The sequence below is a fragment of the Trachypithecus francoisi genome, unplaced genomic scaffold, assembly GCF_009764315.1.
Source record: "Trachypithecus francoisi isolate TF-2019V2 unplaced genomic scaffold, Tfra_2.0 Lachesis_group5, whole genome shotgun sequence".
Classification (NCBI taxonomy): Eukaryota; Metazoa; Chordata; class Mammalia; order Primates; family Cercopithecidae; genus Trachypithecus; species Trachypithecus francoisi.
Genome location: NW_022681470.1, coordinates 36,278,074 through 36,305,630, shown reverse-complemented (window position 1 = coordinate 36,305,630; position 27,557 = coordinate 36,278,074). Strand labels below are relative to the sequence as shown.

The window sequence follows — 27,557 nt, the reverse complement described above, 5'->3', positions numbered from 1 at the left end:
GCAGTCCACAGCTCCACGGAAAAACAGCCGTCGGGGTTCCGGGTGCGCCCGGCCACGGCCCCGCCCACGGCCCCGGGGTCCCGCCCCTCGCCCTCAGCCCCCAGCCAGCTGTCTTTAGGGTCCCCCGGGCGCGCCACGCAGACCCGCAGCGACTCCGCAGGGACTGCGATCCCGTGACCCCCGTCGCTCTCGCGCTGCTGCTCCGGCCGCCCAGCAGCTCTGAGGATGGAGAGGAGGGCGCGGAGCTCCTCCAGGGAGTCCCGCGGGCGAGGCGGCAGGTCCCCGCACAAGGAGAACAAGAGAGCGAAGGCCGAGAGGAGCGGCGGAGGCCGCAGACACCGGGAGGCTGGGCCCGAGCCGTCGGGCTCCGGACGGGCGGGGACCCCGGGGGAGCCCCGAGCGCCCGCCGCCACGGTGGTGGACGTAGATGAGGTCCGGGGCTCCGGCGAAGAGGGTACCGAGGTGGTGGCGCTACTGGAGAGCGAGCGGCCCGAGGAAGGTACGGATCCGGCACCGTTATCTGCTGCCTTTCCAGGTGCTAACTAAGGGGTGTCAGATAAGGTGGAAAGGGTCATCCCACGAGACCTACTGAAGCCAGAGCAGACTGCTGGATGCTCAGGTTCCCAGGAACGGAAAGGCGTAAGTTAGGAACCCAGCAAACTGCTATGGTGAGCAAAGAACATCAGAAGAAATACAAATATCGCTATTTACTGGTCTCGGAGCCAGCCTTGGATGGGAGTGGGGAGGGAGTGTAGTACAGGTTGGGGACCAATCAACTTGGCAAAGGAGCCATGAGCTTTTTTTTTGTGGCCATGGAGGGGCATACGGGCACCTAATTTAAGTAAAGACATGCACGAGCTGGTGGCTGTAGGCAGTTATGTGGCTTATTCTTCTTCCCGCGTCCCCACCCCTCGGTCTTACCTAAAAGGATTTTAAACTTCTGGGAAGATGATCATTCTTTCTGAAAAGCAGTCGCAGCAGAGCCAAGTGAGGAAGAGCCACACCTGAGTTTAAATCACAGCTCAACCACTTGCTAGCCATGTGATCATAGGAAGGAACCTTAACCAGCTCTCATATAGCAGTGCCTGCCTCAGAGGGTAGAGGTGAGGATACAATGAGAAAAGGCACCCAAAGCACTTTGCACAAAGTCTGGAACAAAAACATACTCAATTCCAGCTGCATCCTTGCAAGCTAAGAGAAAGGAAAATTAGATCCAAGAAGGAAATGAAAAGAAAGGTGTCTCTTTTGCTTCTGCAGGAGAAACAACTCTTGGGAAAATTTTATCTACCTCCAGTCTTTTTTATAATGAGTGGAAGAAAAAAATGATTACCACTTTAGTGGGATGACAGATGTTAAAAGAAATTAAATAAGGAATAGTGTATTATAATGCTTCCTGCTGGCTATGAATTTTTAACATTTCCTAGTTACCAGCAATGCAGTACATGCTGAATCACTGAAAGCTACCATTTAAGGAAGATTTCTGCAGTTGGGGTGTGATTTAAACGGGTCATGTTAATAATGTTTTGCCCCGTTGATGATACCCTTTCATCAGTCAGAAACCTCTGTTCAGTCAATGGTTGCTGGATTCAATGCTGAGGTTATAAGGCTTGTTACTGTTAGGCAGCAGATCACACTGGTAGGGTAGGCAAGTAAGGGAGCCACCATTTATGAAACCCCTACTATATGCCAGGCACACACTGGCTGTTTCACTGAGTTATTTAATCCCTCACCATCCTCTTAGCACAGATGAGGAAACATGCTCTGAGAAATTCAGTAACATGCGCAAGTCCTGTAGCTGGGAAGTAGAGAAGCCAAAATCCTAGAGTAAGACAGTCTGATTGAACTGCTCACCCTTGCTTGGTGCTGCCCCTAATTTCTGGTCATGATCCTACTGGCTGTGGCCTTGGGCACCCCTGTGGGCCTCAGTCCCTCCAGCTACAGAGTAACTACAGCAGGAGACCCCAAGCAATGGGCGAGCAGTCCCACTAAGGATGAAGTGACCTTTACTGAGCCCTTGTGTGGGAGGTTTCTGAAGCTCACGGGGAACACAGAGTAACGTCCCCTCCTCTTTCTCACTTAGCACCACACTCCCAAAGGCAGGCTACTTAAGACAGGAGAAATGAAAAGGCACTTCACCTCACCAAAATGTTGGGGACTCTCAGACAATGTTTAAAGGCTTTTCCTGCTTGAATAATTAATGTTTCACTATTCACTTAAACCAAACAAATTGGCTATTCAAGCAACTTATTCTAAGAGAATAGTATTTTGGGGGTAAATCATCACGTTAGTTTTGAGGATATAAATTAGTTCTCTATTCATATCTCTCACTACTGTATGAAGGAATTTTTGAGGCCTTTCTTCACTTATAAAATGTAATTTTTTATATGCATTTGTTTATTTTTACTTGCCATGGCTACCTCTGGCAACTGAAACATATTTATAAACTAATTAAAAATGGCAATGATACTGTTAGTCATTGCCCTTGAAGAAGACTATTATAAAAATTAATATGCTGGTAGAGCAGCATTTCCCAGAGTAGGTCCCATGAGAAATAAGTTCCATAGAATATCAATGAGTGCTCCTTAGAGAAAATATTACCTGGACAAATGTGAGTAATCAAAACTAAGAATGCTGTGCGAGATTTTCATAGCTTCAGTGTCCTGAAGAGCACTGGGAACTCCAGGAATGGGATGTAGTGCCTAGTATTCTCTACACTCATTTGCTCAGGAAATTCTTCTTTGGTGGAGCACCCTGTGGAATTTGTATTTTGTAGGATGGCCTTTAGAAACTCCCACACTATGGTATTCAGTGCTGATTTTGTTTTTGTGCTGGTGCATCTTGCATATCTGTCCTCTTCTTCAAGCAATCTGCACATCAATTTGGTGGTGACCTTTCTGGGCATGAAAATCAAATATTCAGGCCTACTAATTAGTTATCCCCTTTGTTCCCATCTCTTAAAAATAAGATTTTAGGCCAGGTGCCATAGCTCATACCTATAATCCCAGCACTTAGGGAGGCTGAGGTGAGAGGAACACTTGAGGCTAGGAGTTTGAGACCAGCCTGGGCAACATAGCGAGACCCCCATCTTTGCAAAAAAAATAATTAGCCAGGTATGGTGGCATGCACCTGTAGTCCAAGCTACTTGAGAGGCTAAGGTGGGGAGACTTCTTGAGCCCAGGAGGCCAAGGATGCAGAAAGCCATGATTGCATCACTGCACTCCAGCCTGGAGAGAGCAAGACCCTGGCTCAAAAGAAAGAAAAAAAGAAGGAAAGAGAAAGAAAGAAATAAGACAGGAAGGCAGGAAGACAGGAGGGAGGGAGAGAAGAAGGGTGGAAGGGAGGGAGGAAGGGTGGGAAGGAGGGAAGGAAGGAAGGAAAGAAGGAAGGAAGGAAGGAAGGAAAGAAGGAAGGAAGGAAGGAAGGAAAGTAGGCTTTACAATTTCCTAATTTTTAGTCACCTTCTAGCCTTCTATGATATTTTTAAACTGGCAAATAATATTCCTTTGGTCAGTTTTCCAGTACCTGGAGGTAAAAATTCTTGAAATTTTCATAACTCTTACATTTAAATCATTTTCACTCCTCCTTTCTTCTCACATTCAACTAATATTTATTGAGCACATGTATGGTTGCCAGGCACTATTCTAAGCCCTGGGGGCATAGTGTAAATAAGACAAGACCCCAAGAAACTTGTGTTCTTGAGGCTGACTTTCCTTGATATTGTTTCATTTACCACCCAAGCATCTTGGATGTTCTGAACCCCAGTTCCTTATCACTTTTTCATACACATTAGTAGGTGAATATTACCCCATAAAGGTAATTTTCAAAGACTATTGAGATTAACACCTTAATGCAGGTGTTAAAATGGTGGAATTTCAGACATTAAGGCAGGTAATGATGGGGAAGTTATTTCATGGAAGATAAGCCTCTGGACACGTGGTTGGAATCACTTAAAACAAACCAGACAGAAGATGGCCAAATAGGAATAGCTCTGCTCTGCAGCTCCCAGTGTGATTGACACAGAAGACGGGTGATTTCTGCATTTCCAACTGAGGTTCCTGGTTCATCTCAATGGGACTGGTTGGACAGTGGGTGCAGCCCGCAGAGGGCGAGCTGAAGCAGGGCGGGGTGTTGCCTCACCTGGGAAGCACAAGGGGTCGGGGGATTTCCCTTTCTTTTTTTTTTTTTTTTTTTTTTTTTTTTTTTTTTTTTGAGACGGAGTCGCTCTGTCGCCCGGACTGGAGTGCAGTGGCCGGATCTCAGCTCACTGCAAGCTCCGCCTCCCGGGTTTACGCCATTCTCCATTCTCTGCCTCAGCCTCCCGAGTAGCTGGGACTACAGGCGCCCGCCACCTCGCCGGCTAGTTTTTGTATTTTTTTTTTTTTAGTAGAGACGGGGTTTCACTGTGTTAGCCAGGATGGTCTCGATCTCCTGACCTCGTGATCCGCCCGTCTCGGCCTCCCAAAGTGCTGGGATTACAGGCTTGAGCCACTGCGCCCGGCCGGATTTCCCTTTCTTAACCAAAGGAAGCTGTGACAGACTACCTAGAAAAATGGGACGTTCCTGTCCAACTACTGTGCTTTTCCCAAGGTCTTAGCAACCAGCAGACAAGGTGATTCTCTCCTGTGCCCAGCTCAGTGAGGCCTATGCCCATGGAGCCTTGCTCACTGCTAGCACAGCAGTCTGAGTTCGATCTGTGAGACGGCAGCCTGGCTAGAGGAGGGGTGTCCGCCATTGCTGAGGCTTGAGTAGGTAAACAAAGCATCCAGGAATCTCGAACTGGGCAGAGTGCACTGCAGCTCAACAAGGCCTACTGCATCTAGACTCCACCTCCGTGGGCAGGGCATAGCTGAACAAAAGGCAACAGACAACTTCTGCAGACTTAAACGTCCCTGTCTGACAGCTCTGAAGAGAGCAGTGGTTCTCCTAGCATGGCGTTTGAGCTCTGAGAATGGACAGACTGCCTGCTTAAGTTGGTCCCTGACCCTTGTGTAGCCTAACTGGGGGACACCTCCCAGTAGGGACCAACAGACACCTCATATAGGAAGATAGACACCTCATATGGGATGAAGTTTCCAGAGGAAGCACCAGGCAGCAATATTTGCTGTTCTGCAATATTTGCTGTTCTGCAGCCTCCACTGGTGACACCCAGGCAAACAGAGTCTGGAGTGGAACTCCAGCAAACTCCAACGGACCGGCAGCTGAGGGACCTGACTGTTAGAAGGAAAACTAACAAACAGAAACGAATAGCATCAACATCAACAAAAGGGTCATCTACACCAAAACCACATCTTTAGGTCACCAACATTAAAGACCAAAGGTAGATAAAACCACAAAGATAGGTAGAAACCAGAGAAGAAAAGCTGAAATTTCTAAAAAGCAGAGCGCCTCTTCTCCTCCAAAGGATTGCAGCTCCTCGCCAGCAACAGAACAAAGCTGGATGGAGAATGACTTTGACAAATTGACAAAAGTAGTCTTCAGAAGGTTAGTAATAACAAACTTCTCTGAGCAAAAGGAGGATGTTTGAATGCATTGCAAAGAAGCTAAAAACCTTGAAAAAAGATTAGATGAATGTCTAACTACAATAAACAGTGGAGAGAAGACTTTAAATGACCTGATGAAGCTGAAAACCATTGCACAAGAACTTCGTGATGCATGCGCAAGCTTCAATAGCCAATTCAATCAAGTGGAAGAAAGGGTGTCAGCGATTGAAGATCAAATTAATGAAATAAAGTGAGAAGACAAGATTAGAGAAAAAAGAGTAAAAAGAAATTAACAAAGCCTCCAAGAAATATGGGACTATGTGAAAAGACCAAATCTACGTTTGATTGGTGTACCTGAAAGTAACAGGGAGAATGGAACCAAGTTGGAAAACACTCTTCATGATATTATTCAGGAGAACTTCCCCAACCTAGCAAGGCAGGCCAACATTCAAATTCACAAAATACAGAAAACACCACAAACATACTTCTCAAGAAGAGCAACCCAAAGACACATAATTGTCACATTCACTGAGGTTGAAATGAAGGAAAAAATGTTAAGGGCAGCCAGAGAGAAAGGTCAAGTTACCCACAAAGGGAAGCCCATCAGACTATCAGCGGACCTCTCTGCAGAAACCCTACAAACCAGAAGACAGTGGGGGGCAATATTCAACATTCTTAAAGAAAAGAATTTTCAACCCAGAATTTCATATCAAGCCAAACTAAGCTTCATAAGTGAAGAATAAATAAATTCCTTCAGAGACAAGCAAATGCTGAGAGATTTTGTCACCACCAGGCTGCCTTACAAGAGCTCCTGAAGGAAGCACTAAACATGCAAAGGAACAACTGGTACCAGCCACTGCAAAAACATGCCAAATTGTAAAGACCACTGATGCTAGGAAGAAACTGCATCAATTAACGGGCAAAATAACCAGTTAGCATCATAATGACAGGATCAATTTCACACATAACAATATTAACCTTAAATATAAATGGGCTAAATGCCCCAATTAAAAGACACAGACTGGCAAATTGGATAAAGAGTCAAGACCCATCAGTGTGCTGTATTCAGGAGACCCATCTTATGTGCAGACTCACATAGGCTCAAAATAAAGGGATGGAGGAAGATCTACCAAGCAAATGGAAAGCAAAAAAAGCAGAGGTTACAATCCTAGTCTCTGATAAAAACAGACTTTAAACCAACAAAAATCAAAAGAGACAAAGAAGGCCATTACATAATGGTAAAGGGATCAATTCATCAAGAAGAGCTAACTATCCTAAAGATATACGCACCCAATACAAGAGCACCCAGATTCAGAAGGCAAGTCCTTGGAGACCTACAAAGAGACTTAGACTCCCACACAATAATAATGGGAGACTTTAACACGCCACTGTCAGTATTAGATCAATGAGACAGAAGGTTGACAAGGATATTCAGGTTTGAACTCAGCTCTGCAACAAGCAGACCTAATAGACATCTACAGAACTCTCCACCCCAAATCAACAGAATATACATTTTTCTCAGCACCACATCACACTTATTCTAAAATTGATCACATAATTAGAAGTAAGACACTCCTCAGCAAATGTAAAAGAGCAGAAATCACAACAAATTGTATCTCAGACCACAGTACAATCAAATTAGAACTCAGGATTAAGAAACTCACTCAAAACTGCACAACTGCATGGAAACTGAACAACCTGCTCCTGAATGACTACTGGGTACATAACAAAATGAAGGCAGAAATAAAGATGTTCTTTGAAACCAATAAGAACAAAGACACAATGTATCAGAATCTCTGGGACACATTTAAAGCAGTGTGTAGAGGGAAATTTATAGCACTAAATGTCCACAAGAGAAAGCAGGAAAGATCTAAAATCGAAATCCTAATGTCACAATTAAAAGAACTAGAGAAGCAAGAGCAAACAAATTCAAAAGCTAGCAGAAGTCAAGAAATAACTAAGATCAGAGCAGAAACGGAAAGAGAGACACAAAAAACCCTTCGAAAAATCAATGAATTCAAGAGCTGGTTTGTTTTGAAAAGACCAACAAAATTGATAGACTGCTAGCAAGACTAATAAAGAAGAAAAGAGAGAAGAATCACATAGATACAATAAAAAATGATAAAGGGGATATTACCACCAATTCAACAGAAATCAAACTACCATCAGAGAATACTATAAACACCTCTACGCAAATAAACTAGAAAATCTAGAAGAAATGGATAAATTCCTGGACACATACACCCTCCCAAGACTAAACCAGGAAGGAGTCGAATCTCTGAATAGACCAATAACAGGTTGTGAAATTGAGCCAATAACTAACTAATGGCTTACCAACCAAAAAAAGTCCAGGACCAGACGGATTCACAGCCAAATTCTACCAGAGGTACAAAGAGCTGCTGGTACCATTCCTTCTGAAACTATTCCAATCAATAGAAAAAGAGGGAATCTTCCCTAACCCATTTTATGAGGCCAACATCATCCCGATACCAAAGCCTGGCAGAGACACAACAAAAAAAGAGAATTTTTGACCAATATCCTGAATGAACATTGATGTAAAAATCCTCAATAAAATACTGGCATACCAAATCCAGCAGCACATCGAAAAGTTTATCCACCACGTTCAAGTTGGCTAAATCCCTGGGATGCAAGGCTAGTTCAACAGATGCAAATCAATAAACGTAATCCATCACATAAACAGAACCAATGACAAAAACCACATGATTATCTCAACAGTTACAGAAAAAGCCTTTGACAAAATTCAAGAGCTCTTCATGCTAAAAATTCTCAATAAACTAGGTATTGATGGAATGTATCTCAAAATAATAAGAGCTATTTATGACAAATGCACAGCCAATATCATACTGAATGGGAAAAAACTGGAAGCATTCCCTTTGAAAACTGGCACAAGACAGGGATGCCGTCTCTCAACACTCCTATTCAATGTAGTATTGGAAGTTCTGGCTAGGGCAATCAGGCAGGAGAAAGAAATAAGGGGTATTCAATTAGGAAATGAGGAAGTCAAATTGTCCCTGCTTGCAGACAACATGATTTTATATTTAGAAAACCCCATCGTCTCAGCCAAAATCTCCTTAAGCTGATAAGCAACTTCAGCAAAGTCTCAGGATACAAAATCAATGTGCAAAAATCACAAGCATTTCTACACACCATTAACAGACAGAGCCAAATCATGAGTGAACTCCCATTCACAATTGCTACAAAGAGAATAAAATACCTAGGAATCCAATGTACAAGGGATGTGAAGGACCTCTTCAAGGAGAACTACAAACCACTGCTCAAAAAATAAAAGAGGACACAAACAAATGGGAGAATATTCCATGCTCATGGACAGGAAGAATGAAGATCATGAAAATGGCTATACTGCCCAAAGTAATTTATAGATTCAATGCCATCCCCATCAAGCTACCAATGACTTTCTTCACAGAATTGGAAAAAACTACTTTAAAGTTCATATGGTACCAATAAAGAGCCCACATTGCCAAGACAATCCTAAGCAAAAAGAACAAAGCTGGAGGTGTCACACTACCTGACTTCAAACTATATTACAAGGCTACAGTAACCAAAACAGCATTGTACTGGTACCAAAACAGATATATAGACCAATGGAACAGAACATGGGCCTCAGAAATAACACCACACATCTGGTGTTATTTCTGACAAAAACAAGAAATGGGGAAAGGATTCTCTATTTAATAAATGGTGCTGGGAAAACTGGCCAGCCATATGTAGAAAGCTGAAACTGGATCCCTTCCTTACATCTTATACAAAAGTTAATTCAAGATGGATTAAAGACTTAAATGTTAGACCTAAAACCATAAAAAGCCTAGAAGAAAACCTAGGCAATACTGTTCAGGACATAGGCATTGGCAAGGACTTCATGACTAAAACACCAAAATCAACGGCAGCAAAAGCCAAAATAGACAAATGGGATCTAATTAAACTAAAGAGCTTCTGCATGGCAAAAGAAACTACCATCAGAGTGAACAGGCAACCTACAGAATGGGAGAAGGTTTTTGCAAACTACCCATCTGACAAAGGGCTAATATCCAGAATCTACAAAGAACTCAAACAAATTGACAAGAAAAAACAACCCATCAAAAAGTGGGCAAAGGATATGAACACATTTCTCAAAAGAAGACATCTGCCGGGCGCGGTGGCTCAAGCCTGTAATCCCAGCACTTTGGGAGGCCGAGACGGGCGGATCACGAGGTCAGGAGATCGAGACCATCCTGGCTGACACGGTGAAACCTCGTCTCTACTAAAAAAATACAAAAACTAGCCGGGCGAGGTGGCGGGCGCCTGTAGTCCCAGCTACTCGGGAGGCTGAGGCAGGAGAATGGCGTAAATCCGGGAGGCGGAGCTTGCAGTGAGCTGAGATCCGGCCACTGCACTCCAGTCCGGGCGACAGAGCGAGACTCCTCCTCAAAAAAAAAAAAAAAGAAGACATCTATGCAGTCGACAGACACATGAAAAAATGCTCATCATCACTGGTCATCAAAGAAATGCAAATCAAAACCACAATGAGATACCATCTCATGCTAGTTAGAATGGTGATCATTAATAAGTCAGGAAACAACAGATGCTGGAGAGGATGTGGAGAAATAGGAACACTTTTACACTGTTGGTGGGAGAGTAAATTGGTTCAACCATTGTGGAAGACAGTGTGGCGATTCCTCAAGGATCTAGAACTAGAATTACCATTTGACCCAGCAATCCCATTACTGGGTACATACCCAAAGGATTATAAATCATGCTACTATAAAGACACATGCACACTATGTTTATTGCAGCACTATTCATAATAGCAAAGACTTGGAACCAACCCAAATGCCCATCAGTTATCGATAGACTGGATTAAGAAAATGTGGCACACATACACCAAGGAATACTATGCAGCCATAAAAAGGAGAAGTTCATGTCCTTTGTAGGGACATGGATGAAGCTGGAAACCATCGTTCTCAGCAAACTATCACAAGGACAGAAAACCAAACACTGCATGTTCTCACTCATAGGTGAGAACTGAACAATGAGATCACTTAGACACACGGCGGGGAACATCACACACTGGGGCCTGTTGAGGAGTGAGGGACTGGGGGAGGGATATGCATTAGGAAAAATACCTAATGCAAGTAATGAGTTAATGGGTGCTGCAAACCAACATGGCACATGTATATCTATGTATCAAACCTGCACGTTGTGCACATGTACCCTGGAACTTAAAAGTATTAAAAAAAAAAAAAAAAAAGACACGTAAAGTAAAGCTCACTGCTTTTATATGTGTGTGTTGTTTTATCCTTATGCTAGAGATAGAAGATATAGCTCATGAATTAGTCATTATGGGATAGTCATGAGATGTTAGCATCCATATTATATAGTGAAGAAACTGAGGTCCAGAAAGGTCACACGCCTTACTTAAGGTCATCTGGATATGAAATAGGAGAGCCAGAAGTGGAATCCAGACCTGCTTCCCAAATTCTGTGCCTGTTCCAATATACACCCACTCCCTTTCTTTTTTATTTTATTTTTGAGACAAGGTCTAGCTCTGTCACCCAGGCTTGAGTACGGAGGTGCAGTCATAGCTCACTGCAGCCTCAACCTCCCAGGTTCAACCTATCTTCCTACCTCAGCCTCCTGCGTAGCTGGAACTACAGGCATGTACTACCAAACCCAGCTAATTTTTAATTTTTTTTTTTTTTTTTTTGTACAAACAGGATCTCACTATGTTGCCCGGGCTGGTCTTGAGCTCCTGGACTCAAGCGATCCTCTCACCTCAGCCTCCCAAAATGCTGGGATTACAGGCGTGAGCCACTGTGCCTGTGCTCCTCCTTTCCAGGAGCCTGCTCCTCCCTAGGCCCTGTGAACTCTTGGCTACTCTGATTTGACTTATTCTAATATTTCCAACAAAGTCTCCAACTGGCTCTTACTCCAATACCAGGGACTGGACCAACAGATGCTCGTCAGTGAATACGGTGAAGTTTCAATATAATTATTCTTTTGCTTTAATTTTTTTAAGGTACCAAATCCTCCGGTTTAGGGGCCTGTGAGTGGCTTCTTGTCCTCATTTCCCTGCTCTTCATCATCATGACCTTCCCTTTTTCCATCTGGTTCTGCATAAAGGTGAGATTCCATGAGGACGCAATAGGTAATTTCCTGAGGCCTCTCACTGGCTACACCATGCTCATTCTCACTTTTGTTCTCTGGTACATGTTTTTGCTCCATGTGGAATGCCCTCACCCCCAACTCACCTTCCAGGATAGCTCTTACTCCTTCAAGACCTTGCTCAAATGTAAACAGGAAGCCTTCCTTGACTCCCCCAGACTGTCATTCCCTTCCCGGTGCTCCTGTGTTACTCTGCTTTCACTTCGTTCTAGCACTTACCACATGTATTATATTGGCTATGTCTCGTTCATCTGCATTCTGTGACCAGAATGGATCATGACATCCACTTCACTTCACACACTTCCACAAACTTCTCAGGCAGCTTCTATAGACCATGAGTCATAATTATCTTTGGCCCACAGGTGGTTACAGATGCCTGTCCCTGAAATAAATAAAGACCTGTGTCCGTTCTGGAAGCACCTGCCAAGATGGAATTAGAGGAGCAAGAGATTTATTGGGAGACATTGCCTGTGAAAGATTAACAGGAAAGAAAACAAGAGTAGTCAGGAGAAGCCTTCAGACAGTGATGCAGGCCTGACACTTGTGATATGAGAAGGGGAAGAAAGGATTGGGCGGAAAGAACTTCTGACTGTGGTGCAGCTCTGAGAAAGCCCTGGCCAGCCCAAAAGGGAACTCCAGAGCAAGGTTGGCTTCATAGGAGTCCCACAATGGGCAGAAATGGCATGGCCCTAGTACTCCTGCCATCTCAGTCATTGGCTGGACCTGCTGGGAAGACTGCGTCCTTGGCTGAAACAGTATAACCGCTGCTGGGGCTGTTGTTGGTTTTACTCCTCACAGCAGGCAGCAGCTCTTTCCTCTTCCCCTTCATCTTTCCCTCCCCATTTTCCTCCCCAAGATACATTTTGGTATCTTGTGTTTTTGTTTTCATTTATCTCAAAGTATTTTCTCTTTTTTCTTGTGATTTCTTCTTTAACCCATTGGTTAGAGTATGTTGTTTAATTTCCACATATTTGTCAATTTCTCAAATTTCCTTGTTATTGATTTCCAATTTAACTTCATTGTAGTAAGAGAATATACTTTATGTTATTTCAATCCTTTTAAATTTGTTTAAGCTAGTTTTATGACCTAGCCTATTATCTGTCCTGGAGATGATGTTTCATATATGCTGGAAAAGAATGTGTTATTCTGCTGTTGCTGGGTGGAGATATTCTGTGTAGATGTCTGTTAGGTCTATTTGTTGATAGTGTTATTCAAGTCTTGTATGTCTGTCTAGTTCCATCCATTGTTTAAAGTGGGGTATTGAAGTCTCCAGCTGTCACTATTGAATTGTCTATTTCTACTTTGAATTATTTTGGTCTTTTTCCTCATGTATTTTGGAACTCTGTTTTTAGGTGCATCTATGCTTATCATTGTCACACTTTCCTAATACATTGATCCTTTTATCATTATACAATGTCCCACCTTATTGCTAGTAACATGTTTGCTTGTTTTGAAGTCCATTTTCTCTGATGTTAGGATAGCCATTCCCGCTCTCCTTTAGCTACTGTTTGTATGGTATATCTTTTCCATCTTTTACTTTAAGTCTATTTGTATCTTTGAATATAAAGTGTGTTTCCTATAGACAGTGTATATAGAAGGCAGCAGGCTCTTCTTTTTTTTTTTTTTTTTTTGAGACAGAGTCTCGCTCCAGCAGGCTCTTCTTGAAGGGTGACCTGAGCACCTGCATGATTGCCACAAGATCCAACACTGACTCAGCCATAATAGTTTTTGGGAAAGGCTCTCAGGTCTGGTCACTTAAGATGGTAAGCCCTAAGAAGACAATTAGGGAGAGGAAACAAAAGCAGAACCAGGTAGTTATATTTGAGCAAGGTCTTGAAGAAGTAAGACTCCCCTTCATCTCTGGGGAGAATTTGTTTCTTCCAATAAAAGCAGGTAAGAAACGAGCAATGCTAGGAAACCAAGCAACAAGCAATTGGGAATTGCTAGGCATGCTCTAAGAACTGCATACAGTCATTCATTCTCATTGTTTCAAGCAAAGCAGTGTTCTAGCCTCATAAAATTGTAAACTCATGAAGACAAACAAAACATGGTTCCCAACCTCAAAAGACTTACAGTGGGTTAGTAGATCCTGTTACTTTAAGAAGCACACTTCAAAATGTGTTTTGTTTGGCCTCTTTATTACATTTTTATATTTGGCTAGTTATTATTCAATGGAGCTTTTTTAAGTGGAGGGAGGATAAGGAAGGAAAATAAATTTGTCTATAGTCACAAATCATTCTTTCATTTATTCAATAAATATTTATTGAATACTTACAATGTATCAGGCATTTTTTAAGCACTGAGAAAATAAAGATTAATTCCATATCATCAAAGAGTGGGGCATATATTAATATCTAAATAAGCAGACCAAGTTAAGTCAGTGATAAACATGCAATTGAACTCAGATTCTAATACTGGGTCAGAAAGTGAAGTTTATTTTTAAAGTAGTGTGCAGTAACTTCTCTATTTCTCTTCTAACAGATGTTCTCCAGAATATTTTTGTCATTTAAAAGTATCTCTGCACATTTTCAGGGTAAACACGAATTTTCTAGATCTATCACCAATGAAAATTGGCAAATTAAAATCAAATTGAGGCTGGGCACGGTGGCTCATGCCTGTAATCCCAGCACTTTGGGAGGCCAAAGCAGGTGAATCACCTGAGGTCAGGAGTTCGAGACCAGCCTGACCAACATGGTGAAACCCCATCTCTAGTAAAAATACAAAAAATTAGCCATGCGTGGTGGCGCACGCCTATAATCCCAGCTACTCGGGAGGCTGAGGCAGGAGAACCACTTGAACCTGGGAGGTGGAGGTTGCAGTGAGCCTAGATCACGCCACTGCACTCCAGCCTGGGTAACAAGAGCAAAACTTTGTCTTAAAAAAAAAATCCAATTGAATCATTTTGAAGCAGCCTCAGAAGAAATTGCATTCTGAAACAAAATATCACAAGTGGTATTAAAATATACTTCCTCTTTCTGTTAAATGGCTAATGAGTAATACATATAAAAGCTAGGAATGCAGAAGTCACAGTAAAATACAAGATTTAACATGCCTTGATAAGATTAATTTAGGGAAAGTTGGCCATGGTTTTTTAGATAATCATAAGTCTTTAATCAAAATTCTGTCCATGGGTTCAAAAATTAACATGGTGAATATACTTTTTCATTTCTGAAATTTTATACTTACTAAATACAGATTTTGGAAACAAGTATTAACAGAAATTTTTTCTTGGTTCTCAAAAAATTTCTGATATCTAGGATCATTCTTATGCCAAGGCCTTTTGAAGACTTTTTCTTTCTAGGAGTGATTTGAAAGGATTAAATTTCTCTTTAGGTCGTACAAGAGTATGAAAGAGTAATTATATTCCGACTGGGACATCTGCTTCCTGGAAGAGCGAAAGGCCCTGGTAAAAAAACACTCTTTTTTTCCTAAACATCTCCCTCCTGACTTGCCAATTTCTTCAACCCACGCAGATTGGTAATATGTACCTCAGATTACATGAAGTAACTTGATTCATGACACTTGCATTTTCCAATCTGTTACATATAATATAGGTTATTAAAAAATTCTTCAGAGACCATTACTACTAGGTCATAGGTAGCCAAGAGAGAGAATTGGTACAGAGAGCCCACATGCCAGGGCGAAGCTTGCTGGAATAGCAAGTTAGCTTAGGACCAATGGCTGGGGACTGGTTTGAGTACAATGTGGATATGGTCAGAGTCCTGTGAATTCTCAGAGAAAAGCTGAGCTAGTTCCTAATCCATGTGCTCAGATCCAATCATGGGAGATAGGCGAAGTTTGGCATTCAAATAACAAATTGGTCTTCAGTTACAGGGATTTAAAAAACATAGATTAAGCATTTCTTGTGGCTCAGACTCTGTGCTAACCATAAGACATGGTCTCTGATCTCAGGACCTTAAGATCTAGTGGAGTTGATGTCCACAGGTCCAAGCTCATTATGGGAGACAGATAGAAGTATGGTCAGTCTGAAAGGTTTAGTAGTGGGGGGTTGGAGATCTAAGTCAGCCAGGAAAGTATGAGGAGCAAAGTCCCACTGTGTATATATTGGAGAGGGTCTGAGTTCCAGGACACGCCCACAGAGACCAGACTAGGGACAAATATCAGAGTTTGAAGATTCAGAATGAATATACGAGTCCACACAAAAGTAGAACCAGACCCTGTAGTTCCAGGACAAAGAACATCTTGCTCTGGCCCTGGTTTTCAGGAACCTTCTCAATTGGCACTGAGGAGGACTAGTAGCTGACTAGTATCCTGGACTCTGTGAGGTGCTGCTGTTTCAACAAAGCTTTGGCTCTTGCAGGAGCCCACAGAATCCAGTGGGCTCTCACAAAATCTCAATAAATCAATCTACAAATGTTTACTGCACATTGATCCTGTATATTATATTGGGTGGGTAAGGACTAACTAGCCAACCGGAAAGCTGGTATCATGATAATTGCTATTCTGATTACTTCTGGGGCCCACTTTCTAAGGAATATGACATAGAGGTTGCTGGCTCTAAAGTTTGACACCTGGGTACACTCATGGATTCAAAAACAATTTTAGAGAGCACCTAAAAGGCACTAAGACACTAAGGCTAACAATAGTGTATAGGACACTACTTAGGGAGTTCAATTCTAGTGAAAGGACAGACATGCAATTGAGATCTGGGGAGGCCAGTACCATGACTAAAAGGACCACACAGCCCAGTTTGCTAGGGACAATCCCTGTTTATACCTATTGTCCTGGAGCAAATTATAATAGTGCTCTCCTTTTACCCTCAGGTGGAGGTGGGATGGGTCAATGGTCTGTAATGAGAGGCTAGGAAAAGTAATGTAGTGTGCAACCTGACCCCAAAAAGGTGAAACCCAAACAGGCTTCATGCTAGTTATTTATCTGTCACTTCCTCCTCCCCTTCTTCTAGGTCTTTTCTTTTTTTTGCCCTGCCTGGATACCTACCACAAGGTTGACCTTCGTCTCCAAACTCTGGAGATACCTTTTCATGAGGTAAGCCAATTGATGGCTTTTGCTTTCTCTATACATTTTCCATGGTCTACCTACCATGGACAAAATGATTATTTATGCTCAAAAGTAGGAAATAAAAATAATGATATGGACTACTTCAGAACTTAAAACTTTTGTGCATCAAAGGACACAATTAACAGAGTGCAAAGGCAATCTAGGGAATGGGAGAATATATTTGCAAATCATATATCTCATAAAGGGTTAATATCTAAGCTATATAAAGAACTCATACATTTCAACAACAAAAAAAATTAAGCAACCTGATTTAAAAAATGGGCAAAGAGGCCGGGCGCGGTGGCTCAAGCCTGTAATCCCAGCACTTTGGGAGGCCGAGACGGGCGGATCACGAGGTCAGGAGATCGAGACCATCCTGGCTAACATGGTGAAACCCCGTCTCTACTAAAAAATACAAAAAACTAGCCGGGCGACATGGCGGGCGCCTGTAGTCCCAGCTGCTTGGGAGGCTGAGGCAGGAGAATGGCGTAAACCCAGGAGGCGGAGCTTGCAGTGAGCTGAGACCCGGCCACTGCACTCCAGCCTGGGCGGCAGAGCGAGACTCCGTCTCAAAAAAAAAAAAAAAAAAAAAAAATGGGCAAAGAACTTTGTGACAGTTAACTTTATGTGTCAGCGTGGCTAGGCCATGATCATTAGACCTATATTTGGCCAAACACATCTGGATGTTATTGTGAAGGTACTTTTTTAGATGGGATTAACATTTAAATCAGTAGACTTTGAGTAACGCAGATTACCCTCCCTAATGTGGGGTGGGCCTCATCCAATTAATTGAAGGGCTCAAGAAAAAGACTGACCTCCCTTTGAGGAGGAGGGAATTTTGCCAGTAGAAAAAATAAACTCTTCCCTGGGTCTTCAGCCTGAAGATGTTAGACATACTAGCTTCCACAAGCACATGAGCCAATTCATTAAATCAATACTTTTTTATCTCCCCACCCCAGCATACCTATATGTGTATATGTGTGTGTGCATATATGTGTATGGTGACGCCCAAACACACACACACACATTATACAGTTTCTCTAGAGAACCCTAATACAAACTTGAACAGACACTTCTCAAAAGATGACATACAAAGAAGATGAAGATATATAAATGGGCAACAAGCACATGAAAAGATGCTCGGCATCACTACATTAGGAAAATACAAATCAGTATCGCAAGATATCACTTTACACTCATTAACATGGCTACTGTTTTTTTAAAAAAACGGAATATAACAAGTGTTGAAGAGGATGTAGAGAAATTGCAACCCTCGTGTACTGTTGGTAGGAAAATGTAAAATGGTGCAGCCACTGTAGAAAACAGTATAGCGGCTCTTCAAAAAATTAAAAATAGAATTACTGTATGACCCAGCAATTCCACTTCTGCATATTTACCTAAAATAATTGAAAGCAGGGCATTGGAGAAATATTTGTACACCTGTATTCATAACAGCATTATTCACAATAGCCAAAAGTTTGAAGCAACCCAGGTGTCTACTGATGACTGAAGAGATGAATAAACTGTGATCTATAACCTACAATGGAATATTATTCAGCCTTAAAAAGAAAGGAAATTCTGACATTCTACAAATGGATGAACCCTGAGGACATTATGCTAAGTGAAATAAGCCAGTCACATAAAAACAAATACTGTATGATCCTACTCATATGAAGCACCTAGAGTAGTCAAATTCATAGAAACTGAAAGTAGTATGGTGGTTGCCAGGGGTTGAGGAGAAGGAGAAATTGGAGAGTTATTGTTTCATGGGTACAGAGTTTCAGTTTTACAAGATGAAAGAGTTATGGAGATGGATGGTGGTGATAGCTGCACAATATTATGAGTGTATTCAGTATCACTGAACTGTATACTTAAAAATGGTTAAGATGGTAAGTTTTATGGTATATGTATTTTAACACAATAAACAAAATTGGGGAAAAAAACTCACCCCGAATCCTGTTACCCATAGTTAACTGTTGATATTTTGGAGTATAGCCTTTCAGATTTTTCAGTGTATGTGGTTATATTTATAGATTATATATATATAATATACAGATATTATATATATGTCATATATATCATATATATGATCATCTGTATGACATATATATATCACCTGTAAATATATGTATTTTTATATATATATATCATACCATATATACTATTTTGCAATGTGTCTTTCTTAACCCAACAATATATTGTGGTCATCTTTTCATATATTAGCTAAATGCTTCTATCCCTTTATTTTAAATGGACATACAGCATTTCATTTAGTGGCTGTTTCACAATTTACTCAACCAATTCCCTATTGTTGATATTAAATTCTTTCCAATTTGTATTCCAATTAGCAATACTGAGTAACATCCTTATAGCTAAACCCTTAAAATAGGTCCTTATGATCAATATAAAAAGGGAAATATTAAGACATCTTTCTAGGGCTTGTGATGTATATCATCAAAGCACCCCTAATGTACGCTCTAGCAAGCAATGCATTAGAGCGCTTGTTTCCTAGAACGTGCTTCTCTTTTAGCAGATTTTTTATTTTGGTATCAGTTTAGAAAAGCCTTGTTTGGAATCAACAGAATGTCTTCATGTGAGAAAATTATTTCCAATTTTTTTTTACAAAATGATTTACCACAGGATTAAATTGTGCGTTCTTTCGTGTATTTGAAAAAAAATTCATAATTTTCAAAAACATGTCTATTTTGAATAAAGGGTGGGCCAACTCTCTTTTTCTCTTATGGAGAAAATTCCCTTTGAACACATTTAGTTCCTCTATCCCCACATAGGAAAGGAGCCCAAGAATCAAGCCTGTCATCCAAACTTTTTTCTGCCTAGATCGTGACCAAAGACATGTTTATAATGGAGATAGATGCTGTTTGCTACTACCGAATGGAAAATGCCTCTCTTCTCCTAAGCAGTCTTGCTCATGTATCTAAAGCTGTGCAATTCCTTGTGCAAACCACCATGAAGCGCCTCCTAGCACATCGATCCCTCACTGAAATTCTTCTAGAGAGGAAGAGCATTGCCCAGGATGCAAAGGTACTTAGATAAACGTAATGGCCAATATGTTGAAATATTTATCTTTTATTCATTTGTTCATTGGCCATTTATTAAATCTTCCATGGCCAGTTCCATCCCTTAGGGACCATCCCTTTGGGAGCTTATAGCTAGTTAGGAGGTTGCCAAATTGACTCTGAGTCAATTATAGTTATCAGTATGGTGCTTGTTAATCAGTCACTGCCACAGTTTTTGCTCTCAAACCTACTCCAATGACTTTAAATTCATCCCCAAGTACTCACCTAGTATTAAGTATTGAGAATGATTGCTGGCAGGAATGGTGGGGTTGGTGGGAATGGACAGGAGGGGTTGGTTGTACACAAAGATGATAAGGCATGGTTCCCAGAAGCAAGCTGAGCAAGCTCATCCATGGCCAAGGTCGGTGGCTTTGATTCTTACCAAGGCAGATAGGCAAAAGGTATGCAGAGGAGAAGTGAGAAGACAGCAGGATTCCAGGCAACTGGCCAGTGGAGTGGCAATTACTACCAGTAATGGAGCCTGTCACTGAAGCCGTGGGGACACCCAGGCCCAGAACTGGGTTAGGAAGTTGTGAATCATGGTAGTTGGAAAGAGGACCTCAAATAGAGGGACCCCAAGAATCCAAGGCACTGGTAGTAATTGTGCTTTATGGGATGTCCCCCTCCACCCTCCCTTCCTTATTCATCCTTCTCCTTTAAAGGATAAAGTCCAGACACTTGACATTCAAGCTTGCCCTTGTTACACTGATTATAATATATATACAAATGTTCCTTGATTTATTATAAATCCATCATAAAGCAAAAAATATCATAAGCCAAAAATGCATGTATCCTAATAAACCCATGATAAAAGTCAAAAAGTGTCAAACTATTGCAAGTTCGGGACCATCTATCTAAGACATTAATTTTCCCAGACTATGACCTCCATAGCAGCAGGGACTATTTTATCCATCTCTTGGTCCTCAGCACAGGTTTATCACACAGCAGGTAGATAATGTTTTTTGGATAAATGAATAAATTAACCCAAATGTTGTAGTCTCACCTCTTGCCATCCTTCTCCCACTGAATCTAATACTCCAACCTACTTTAGCTTTTGTCCAGCATTCAGCACTTTCATGCTCCCATTGCCTCCTCTTGGGCTGTATCCTCTGCATGGAATACTTCCCTTTTCTCCACAGGCAAGATTTTATTTGTCCTTCAAGATGCCACCTATTCTGTGATGTCTTTATCAACATTCCCTACTCTCACCCAACCCCCAAATCAGTCTTCTCAGGGTCCTCAATGCACTATGCTTACTGTTTGTCTAACCACTAAAAAATAATGAGAAAATAAGTGTAAAAAGAAGAGTTTGGGTCAACATGGAGAGCTCCATGCCCTGCCCCTCCTTTCCAGAATCCACAGTCCATTTTCTTCCCTTTCTTGCTTCCAACTTCAGTCAAGGGGGTGGACAGGACTGGGAAGCAGGAGGAAACTGGAGCCACCAGCATCAGTTGTAGAAGTGAGAACATCCTATAAGTGAAAGACATTTGGAAGAGAGACTAGACACTGGTTCTCAACTCAGTACATTTTGAAACAGATTTTAAAAATATATCTGTATTAGCTCCTATTACTTCTATAACAGACTACCACAAACTTGGTGGTAGTTTTCTTAGTTTTGAAGACCAGAGTCCAAAATCAGTTTCATTGGGCTAGAGTCCAGGTGTCAGCTGGACCAATTCCTTCTGGAGGTTCTGAGAGGAGAATCCATTTCCTTGCCTTTTCCAGCACCTGGTGGCTACCTGTATTTCTCAGCTCATGGCACCTTCCTCCATCTTTAGAGTGCATCACTCCAGTCCCTACTTCCATCATCACATCACTTTCTCCTCTTCTGTAGTCAAATCACCATTTGCCTCTCCCTTATAAGGACACCTATAATTACATTTAGGGCCACCTGGATAATCCAGGATAGTATCCCCATCTCAAGAGCCTTTAACTTAATCACACCAGCAAAATTCCTCTTGGGGTAACATTCACAGATTCCAGGGATTAGGACATGGGATATCTTTGGGGACCATTATTCAGTATACCACACCATCTTCAACTGCACAGATATTTATTGGGTGGCACTATGCAAGTTAAACAACTCCTTGCAAGGCACTGTGAAGTTAAATAAAACAGGCAAATAATGTCCTTTCAAAGGGAATCTTCTTCCTTAGTACAGAACAATGACCACCAGGGTTTAGGCATGCTCTCCCACCTGGAGGCTCTCACTAACATCTGAATTCTTCTCTCCACAGGTTGCCTTGGATTCAGTGACCTGTATTTGGGGAATCAAAGTGGAGAGAATAGAAATGTGGGTAGGAAATTAACTAGGAAGAACAGTATGATAAAGGAAAATATTCTGGTTTCATTTTAAATTTTTCATTTGAAAAATTATTTTCATTGAGTACTATAGCTATATCAGCATAAATTTGTAAAAAAGAGAAACAAATTATCTAATATCTTACAGCCATAACACAATCACTATAACATTTGGACAAATTACTCTGATTGTTTTTTCTCTATGCAGCTAAAAAATTGTTTTAGATAAAATTTACATGACATTTCCCATTTTAGGCCAGGCGCAGTGGCTCGCACCTGTAATCTCAGTACTTTGGGAGGCTGAGGTGGGTGGATCGCTTGAGGTCAGAAATTTGAAACTAGCCTGGGCAACTAGAACTGGGTTAGGAGATGGTAAAACCCTGTCTCTACTAAAAATGCAAAAATTAGCTGGGCGTGGTGGCACATGCCTGTAATCCCAGCTACTAGGGAGGCTGAGGGAGGAGAATCGCTTGAACCTGGGAGGCAGAGGTTTCAGTGAGCCAAGAGCATGCCACTGTGCTCTAGCCAGGACCACAGAGTGAGACTTTATCTCAAAAAAAAAAAGAAAAAAAGAAAAGAAAATTAGCTGGGGCTGGTGGCAAATGCCTGTAATCCCAGCTACTCAGGAGGCTGACGCAGGAGAATCACTTGAACCCAGGAGGCGGGAGCTGCAGTGAGTCAAGATTGCCCATTGTACTCCAGACTGGGTGACAGAGTGAAACTGTTTCAAAGAAAAAAGAAAGAAAAAAAGAAATGTCACATTTTTGCCATTTTAAACTGCAGTTTTAGTATAATATATTTACAAATGGGTACAGCCATCACTACTATCTAATTTCAGAACATTTTCATCATCCCAAAAGGAAGCCTGTGTTCATTAAGTGGGAACCCCCCATTTAGTTTCCTAATTTAGTTTCTTAAATTAGTTTCCAACCACTAATTTAGTTTCTGTCTCAATGGATTTGCCTCTTCTGGACATTTCACATAAATGGAATCATACAATATATGGTTTTTTGTGTCTGTCTTCTTTTCACTTAGCATAATATTTTCAAGGTTGAACCATGCTTGAGCATGAATCAGTACTTCATTACTTTTTATGATCAAATAATATTTCGTTGTTTGAGGCTATACCACATTTTATCTGTTCATCAGCTGATGGACATTTGGGTTGTTTCTGCTCTTTGGCTATTATGAATAATGCTAGAGCAAGCATTGATTTCCAAGTTTTTGAGTGAACATGTTTTCAATTCTCTTGGGTCTATATCTAGAAGTAGAATTACTGGGTCATATGGTAACTCCATATTTAACTTTTTGAGGGGCAGTTAAACTGTTTTCCATATATGCATTTTTATAGTTATAATCAGGGTCAAAAGACAATTTTGTATCTTTTATGTAATACATTAAGCATTGTTCTTATTCGGTCAGTTGTACCCTTTTCAAAATCAATTCTTCTCTTTTATAAACTTGGATGAATTCCTCTTATCTTTATAATCAGTAATGTGGCTCTTCAAGCCATTGTTCAAATTTATTAGTTGAGGTTTAGATTACAACCTAAGTGGAAAAACTGAGCACAGCTCATCAATACAAAACCTGCTGAGCTGATGATAAGAAACCACAGCTCTACTGTAGCATCAGCAATGACACAATCCTGCATTTGAGGCATCGACCTTGGAGATGCCCTTCTCTGCCTACTTTTGATCTCAGAAGTCTAGGGATGGCATACTCAGAATTTGCTACTCATCATGAGACAGCAGTAGAGAGGCTTGCAAATCTCTGTGAAAGCTCTGGCCCCTAAATCACGGCTGCACACCTACATGCCTGCATTCTTCTTTTTCAGTAAAGATGTGAGGTTGCCAGCTGGGCTTCAGCACTCGCTGGCTGTGGAGGCCGAAGCGCAAAGACAGGCCAAAGTGCGGGTGAGCACTCCATCCTCCCACCCAGACTGCTCTTTGAGGAAGGCCTGCTGATGGAGAACATTTCCCCTTTGCTTCCTTACTGTCCATTCATTCGGCGCTGGGCAGAAGCGGTCTTGGGCCCTTACAACTCTGTTACAATTGCTTGCTCTCTTAAAGTGTGTTAATAGTCCCCTGACTGACTAATGCAACTCCTCTCCCTCTCTGAAGCTACTGATAATAGTGACCACCCACTGCTTGAGTCTCACCTTCCCTCTCTCTCCTTAAAGGTATCTCCTCCACACACATCAATCTTCTTTAGTGCTGGCATCTTTTCCTGGGTAATCATAGTCACCCTAACTTCTAGATATTCCCTAGAACTGTATCCCAAGCTTGGCACAAGTTTTGGAGGGACAACCACGATCAGGGTCCAGCTCTCTCAATGCCAGAGCCAAGAGAAGGCTGTGCTACTCAACTCCACTCAGACATGGCAGCAAGAAGCAAAGATGCGGCAGCTAGCAGCTTCTAGTGACTGAGGTGTGGGTGAGGGGGCCTTGGGAAGAGGAAAATGAAGAATGAAGGGAGGCAGATTTCTCTGAAAGAACAGAGCAGGTGAAGATAAAAACCGGTACCAGTAAGAGGATCATTGCCTGTGGACCACTGAGGGGAGGTGAGGATGAGGAAGGGGAGGAGGATAGTCCCCAGGGCAGTTGCTTCTAGATCTCTGAGTGAAGTCCTCTTCACCCACTTTCAGGTGGCATTTGGGTAGTGAGCTCAGCACCTTCTCTTCAGAAATGCTTACCCATTCACTTTGCCTAAGTTGGGGGTCACCCTTTCACAACGTCATGCCTTTGCATAGAATGCTGGCTAATCTTTTCTCTATGTTGGCAAAATCGTAATCTTTCAAGGCTTGCCAGATGCTAATAACTCCCCTAATACTTCATTTATACTTGTCATGGCTCCTAACAAATTCCACCTTAAATTGTGATTAATAGTGTGATCTGTCTCCCCAGCTCAAGACCCTTCAGAAAGAAGAATAAACCTGTTCTATGCTTCACAGTGCTTGCCACATAGTAGATGCTCAGTGCTAGTCTGCTGAGTCACACTGCATAGTGGTGAAGCCTTCAGGGAACGAAGAACAATCACTTTGCTTTTCATCACATCTGTTTTCTAGATGATCGCTGCAGAAGGGGAAAAGGCTGCTTCCGAGTCCCTGAGGATGGCAGCTGAGATTCTGTCAGGCACCCCTGCTGCTGTTCAGCTTCGATACCTCCACACCCTTCAGTCTCTGTCCACAGAGAAGCCTTCCACTGTGGTTTTACCTTTGCCATTTGACCTCCTGAATTGCCTCTCTTCTCCCAGCAACAGAACTCAGGGAAGCCTCCCCTTCCCAAGTCCTTCCAAACCTGTTGAGCCACTAAATCCTAAAAAGAAAGACTCTCCCATGTTATAGGAAAGATGGGGTGTAAGGTGACTGTAAAGGGGCCTGCCATAGAAAAGCCACATCCCTGAGGGAGGCACTCTGTCCTCATTCCCTGCCCTTCCTTTGGTTGCCATATGGAATGGCCATGGAATACACGAAGTCACAATGCACTATCCATGAGAAGATGGTGAAACGATGTAATGACAGAGAAGGCAGATAACACGTTTCCATGACTCATCTAGTCAGAGCAATTAAGGGAAACAGCTTTGGTCAAAATTCTTTGGAAAGAATTTTGAGCCTAGATGTGGTTAAATTTTGACTTCTGGGAACTTGGTTCAGATGTCCTTTTCACTGTATGTCCTCTGGCCCCTTTGGCAAGGTTGTCACAGCTCCCACAGCCCTTCCTACAAGCACCTATCATTGGGCTTGTCACACTCTATTGCTCTTCTGCCCTAAAGATGCAGTCTTCTCTTCAACGATATTACCAGTTCTTCAAAGGCACACCTTAGTTTTCCTCAATCACACTCAATCTTTTTGCTCCACCCTGAATTCCTCACACCTAACCCTGATAGTTACCTAAAGTGACACTTAAATGTTTCAGAGTGAATGCAAAAAAGAGAGATGGACTTGGAGTCAGATATAAAATTTATGCCCAATTAAAGCATTTAAAAGGAATTATTTTTGTGGAGACTCCTTTTTTAAATAAAGAAATAAAGGACAAAAACATCTGACACATGTGGCTTAAAATCTGAGGGAGAATCACTATAAATAGTGGGCCCAAGAGTAATCTATTTTCAGTATAGAACTTACCAGCCTGTTTATTTCTTCAAACAGTAGTAATATTAGGTAACCTATACATGCCCTGACATATTGTTTTCTTATACAGATATTTCTTAATGTAGATACATTTCTCTAAGTCTTATTTTCCATTAATTTGCCTTATACAATTAGAAATGCATATCTGCAGAAAAAAAATAAGCCAAGTAAATAAGAAAGCATATCTATATGTACAGCAAATTCTCTATAAACTTAAAAAAGTCACCAACATTATAAAGCATTACTAACGTTACTAAAATAATATTAGGAAAATGCTACTTATAATGGGCATTTCCATATTGCTGGCACGGAGAGAGGGTAACTCTCCCAAGTGCCACAGTATTTGGTTCTCTCTTCCTCAAACTGCCTCTTTATTCTTCATGTTATCTGATGTTATTATTATTTTGTATTGGAGATGTGTTCCTGCTATTCTTAGTGGGAACTGAAAATATTTTGCATGAAATACCCATCAAGAGTTTTTGTTTATGAATGTTAGCCCATAAAACCCTGCAGAACATTATATCCATGAGAAAATGAATCTAAGCTCCTAACAGCGGGCCTAGAAACTTTTGCAGCATTTTGTCTGTTGAAGACAGACTGCTTTCCACTATGCTTAAGTCGCAGAAACAAGGCCCAAGTTAAGGATGCTTTGCCTATCCTAATGTCTCTCAGTCACCTCAACATTCCTTCTTTCTCTGCCATCTCTCTCTCCCTCTTCCCCTCCCTCAAAAAAAAAGAAAAATAAATACATAAATAAATAAACCCTTAGCACTATCTTGTGAAATGTTGCCAATCTCAGAGGCATCCCTGTCTACGTCTCTAGGCCACCTCCTTACTTCTATCCACAGGTGGGAAAACCCAACATTCTAAGCTGGTTCTAAGATATTCTTACAGCCCACATTTGTTATGTCCTGGGGCTTTAGCCAAGCCATACATCTTCCCAAGTTTACACAGGATTCTCAGATAATTTCAAAACCTACATTTTTATATAACCATGCCAAATTCACTCACTGATAACAACAATCAGTTTATAAGGTGACTATGTATTGAGAAGTAACTTCCAATTTTGTTCTGTTTCAAAAGGCTATTTAATCCAATTCTAAAAATATTTCCATATCTTATTAAAAGTCTCCCCAGTCCCTGTTCCTAAGGACCTTACTTGGTTGTGGAGGCATGAGAGTGCTGACAGCCATAGATGGAGCAGTCTTTCATTGAGGAGGCAATGGGAGATTCTGAAGCCAAAAGAACAGGCAAAGCTCAATACTATGCAGGGGTGCCGAAATACAAATGTGGAATCCAAAAGGCTCTCATATCCAAATAAGTCAAAGACAGGTAACAAAATCTACCAGACCCGGGAGTATGGTGTCAGAAA

At 41.6% G+C, this 27,557-nt stretch overlaps 2 protein-coding genes across 5 annotated transcripts in view; one reads left to right on the top strand and one right to left on the bottom strand.

The window, feature by feature from the left end:
• Positions 1-103: 103 nt before the first annotated feature.
• Positions 104-26,044, top strand: NPHS2 (NPHS2 stomatin family member, podocin). Of its 2 annotated transcripts, XM_033200494.1 has the most exons (8): positions 104-499; positions 11,515-11,618; positions 14,994-15,066; positions 16,585-16,667; positions 19,518-19,721; positions 21,994-22,049; positions 23,892-23,970; positions 25,121-26,044. In XM_033200494.1, the coding sequence occupies exons 1-8, from the start codon at positions 226-228 to the stop codon at positions 25,397-25,399; spliced, it is 1,152 nt and encodes a 383-aa protein (XP_033056385.1). In that variant the 5' UTR covers positions 104-225; the 3' UTR covers positions 25,400-26,044. The 2 variants fall into 2 exon arrangements, with proteins under 2 accessions (XP_033056385.1, XP_033056386.1); XM_033200495.1 differs by lacking the exons at positions 11,515-11,618; positions 14,994-15,066.
• AXDND1 (axonemal dynein light chain domain containing 1) overlaps positions 20,180-27,557 on the bottom strand; it is a 194,456-nt gene continuing 187,078 nt past the window's right edge. For all 3 annotated transcript variants that reach the window (XM_033200491.1, XM_033200490.1, XM_033200492.1), the window contains one exon: positions 20,180-22,013. In XM_033200491.1, the coding sequence (XP_033056382.1) occupies positions 22,006-22,013 (8 nt within the window). In that variant the 3' untranslated portion in view covers positions 20,180-22,005. The remainder of the gene's footprint in view (positions 22,014-27,557) is intronic.

Bases quoted from the DNA above. Each gene is read 5' to 3' on its own strand.
- NPHS2 (XM_033200494.1), top strand. From the start codon at position 226: ATGGAGAGGAGGGCGCGGAGCTCCTCCAGGGAGTCCCGCGGGCGAGGC. The intron at 19,722-21,993 runs GTACTTAGATAA...TTCTCTCCACAG, and splicing joins GCATTGCCCAGGATGCAAAG to GTTGCCTTGGATTCAGTGAC. The intron at 23,971-25,120 runs GTGAGCACTCCA...TCTGTTTTCTAG, and splicing joins AAAGACAGGCCAAAGTGCGG to ATGATCGCTGCAGAAGGGGA.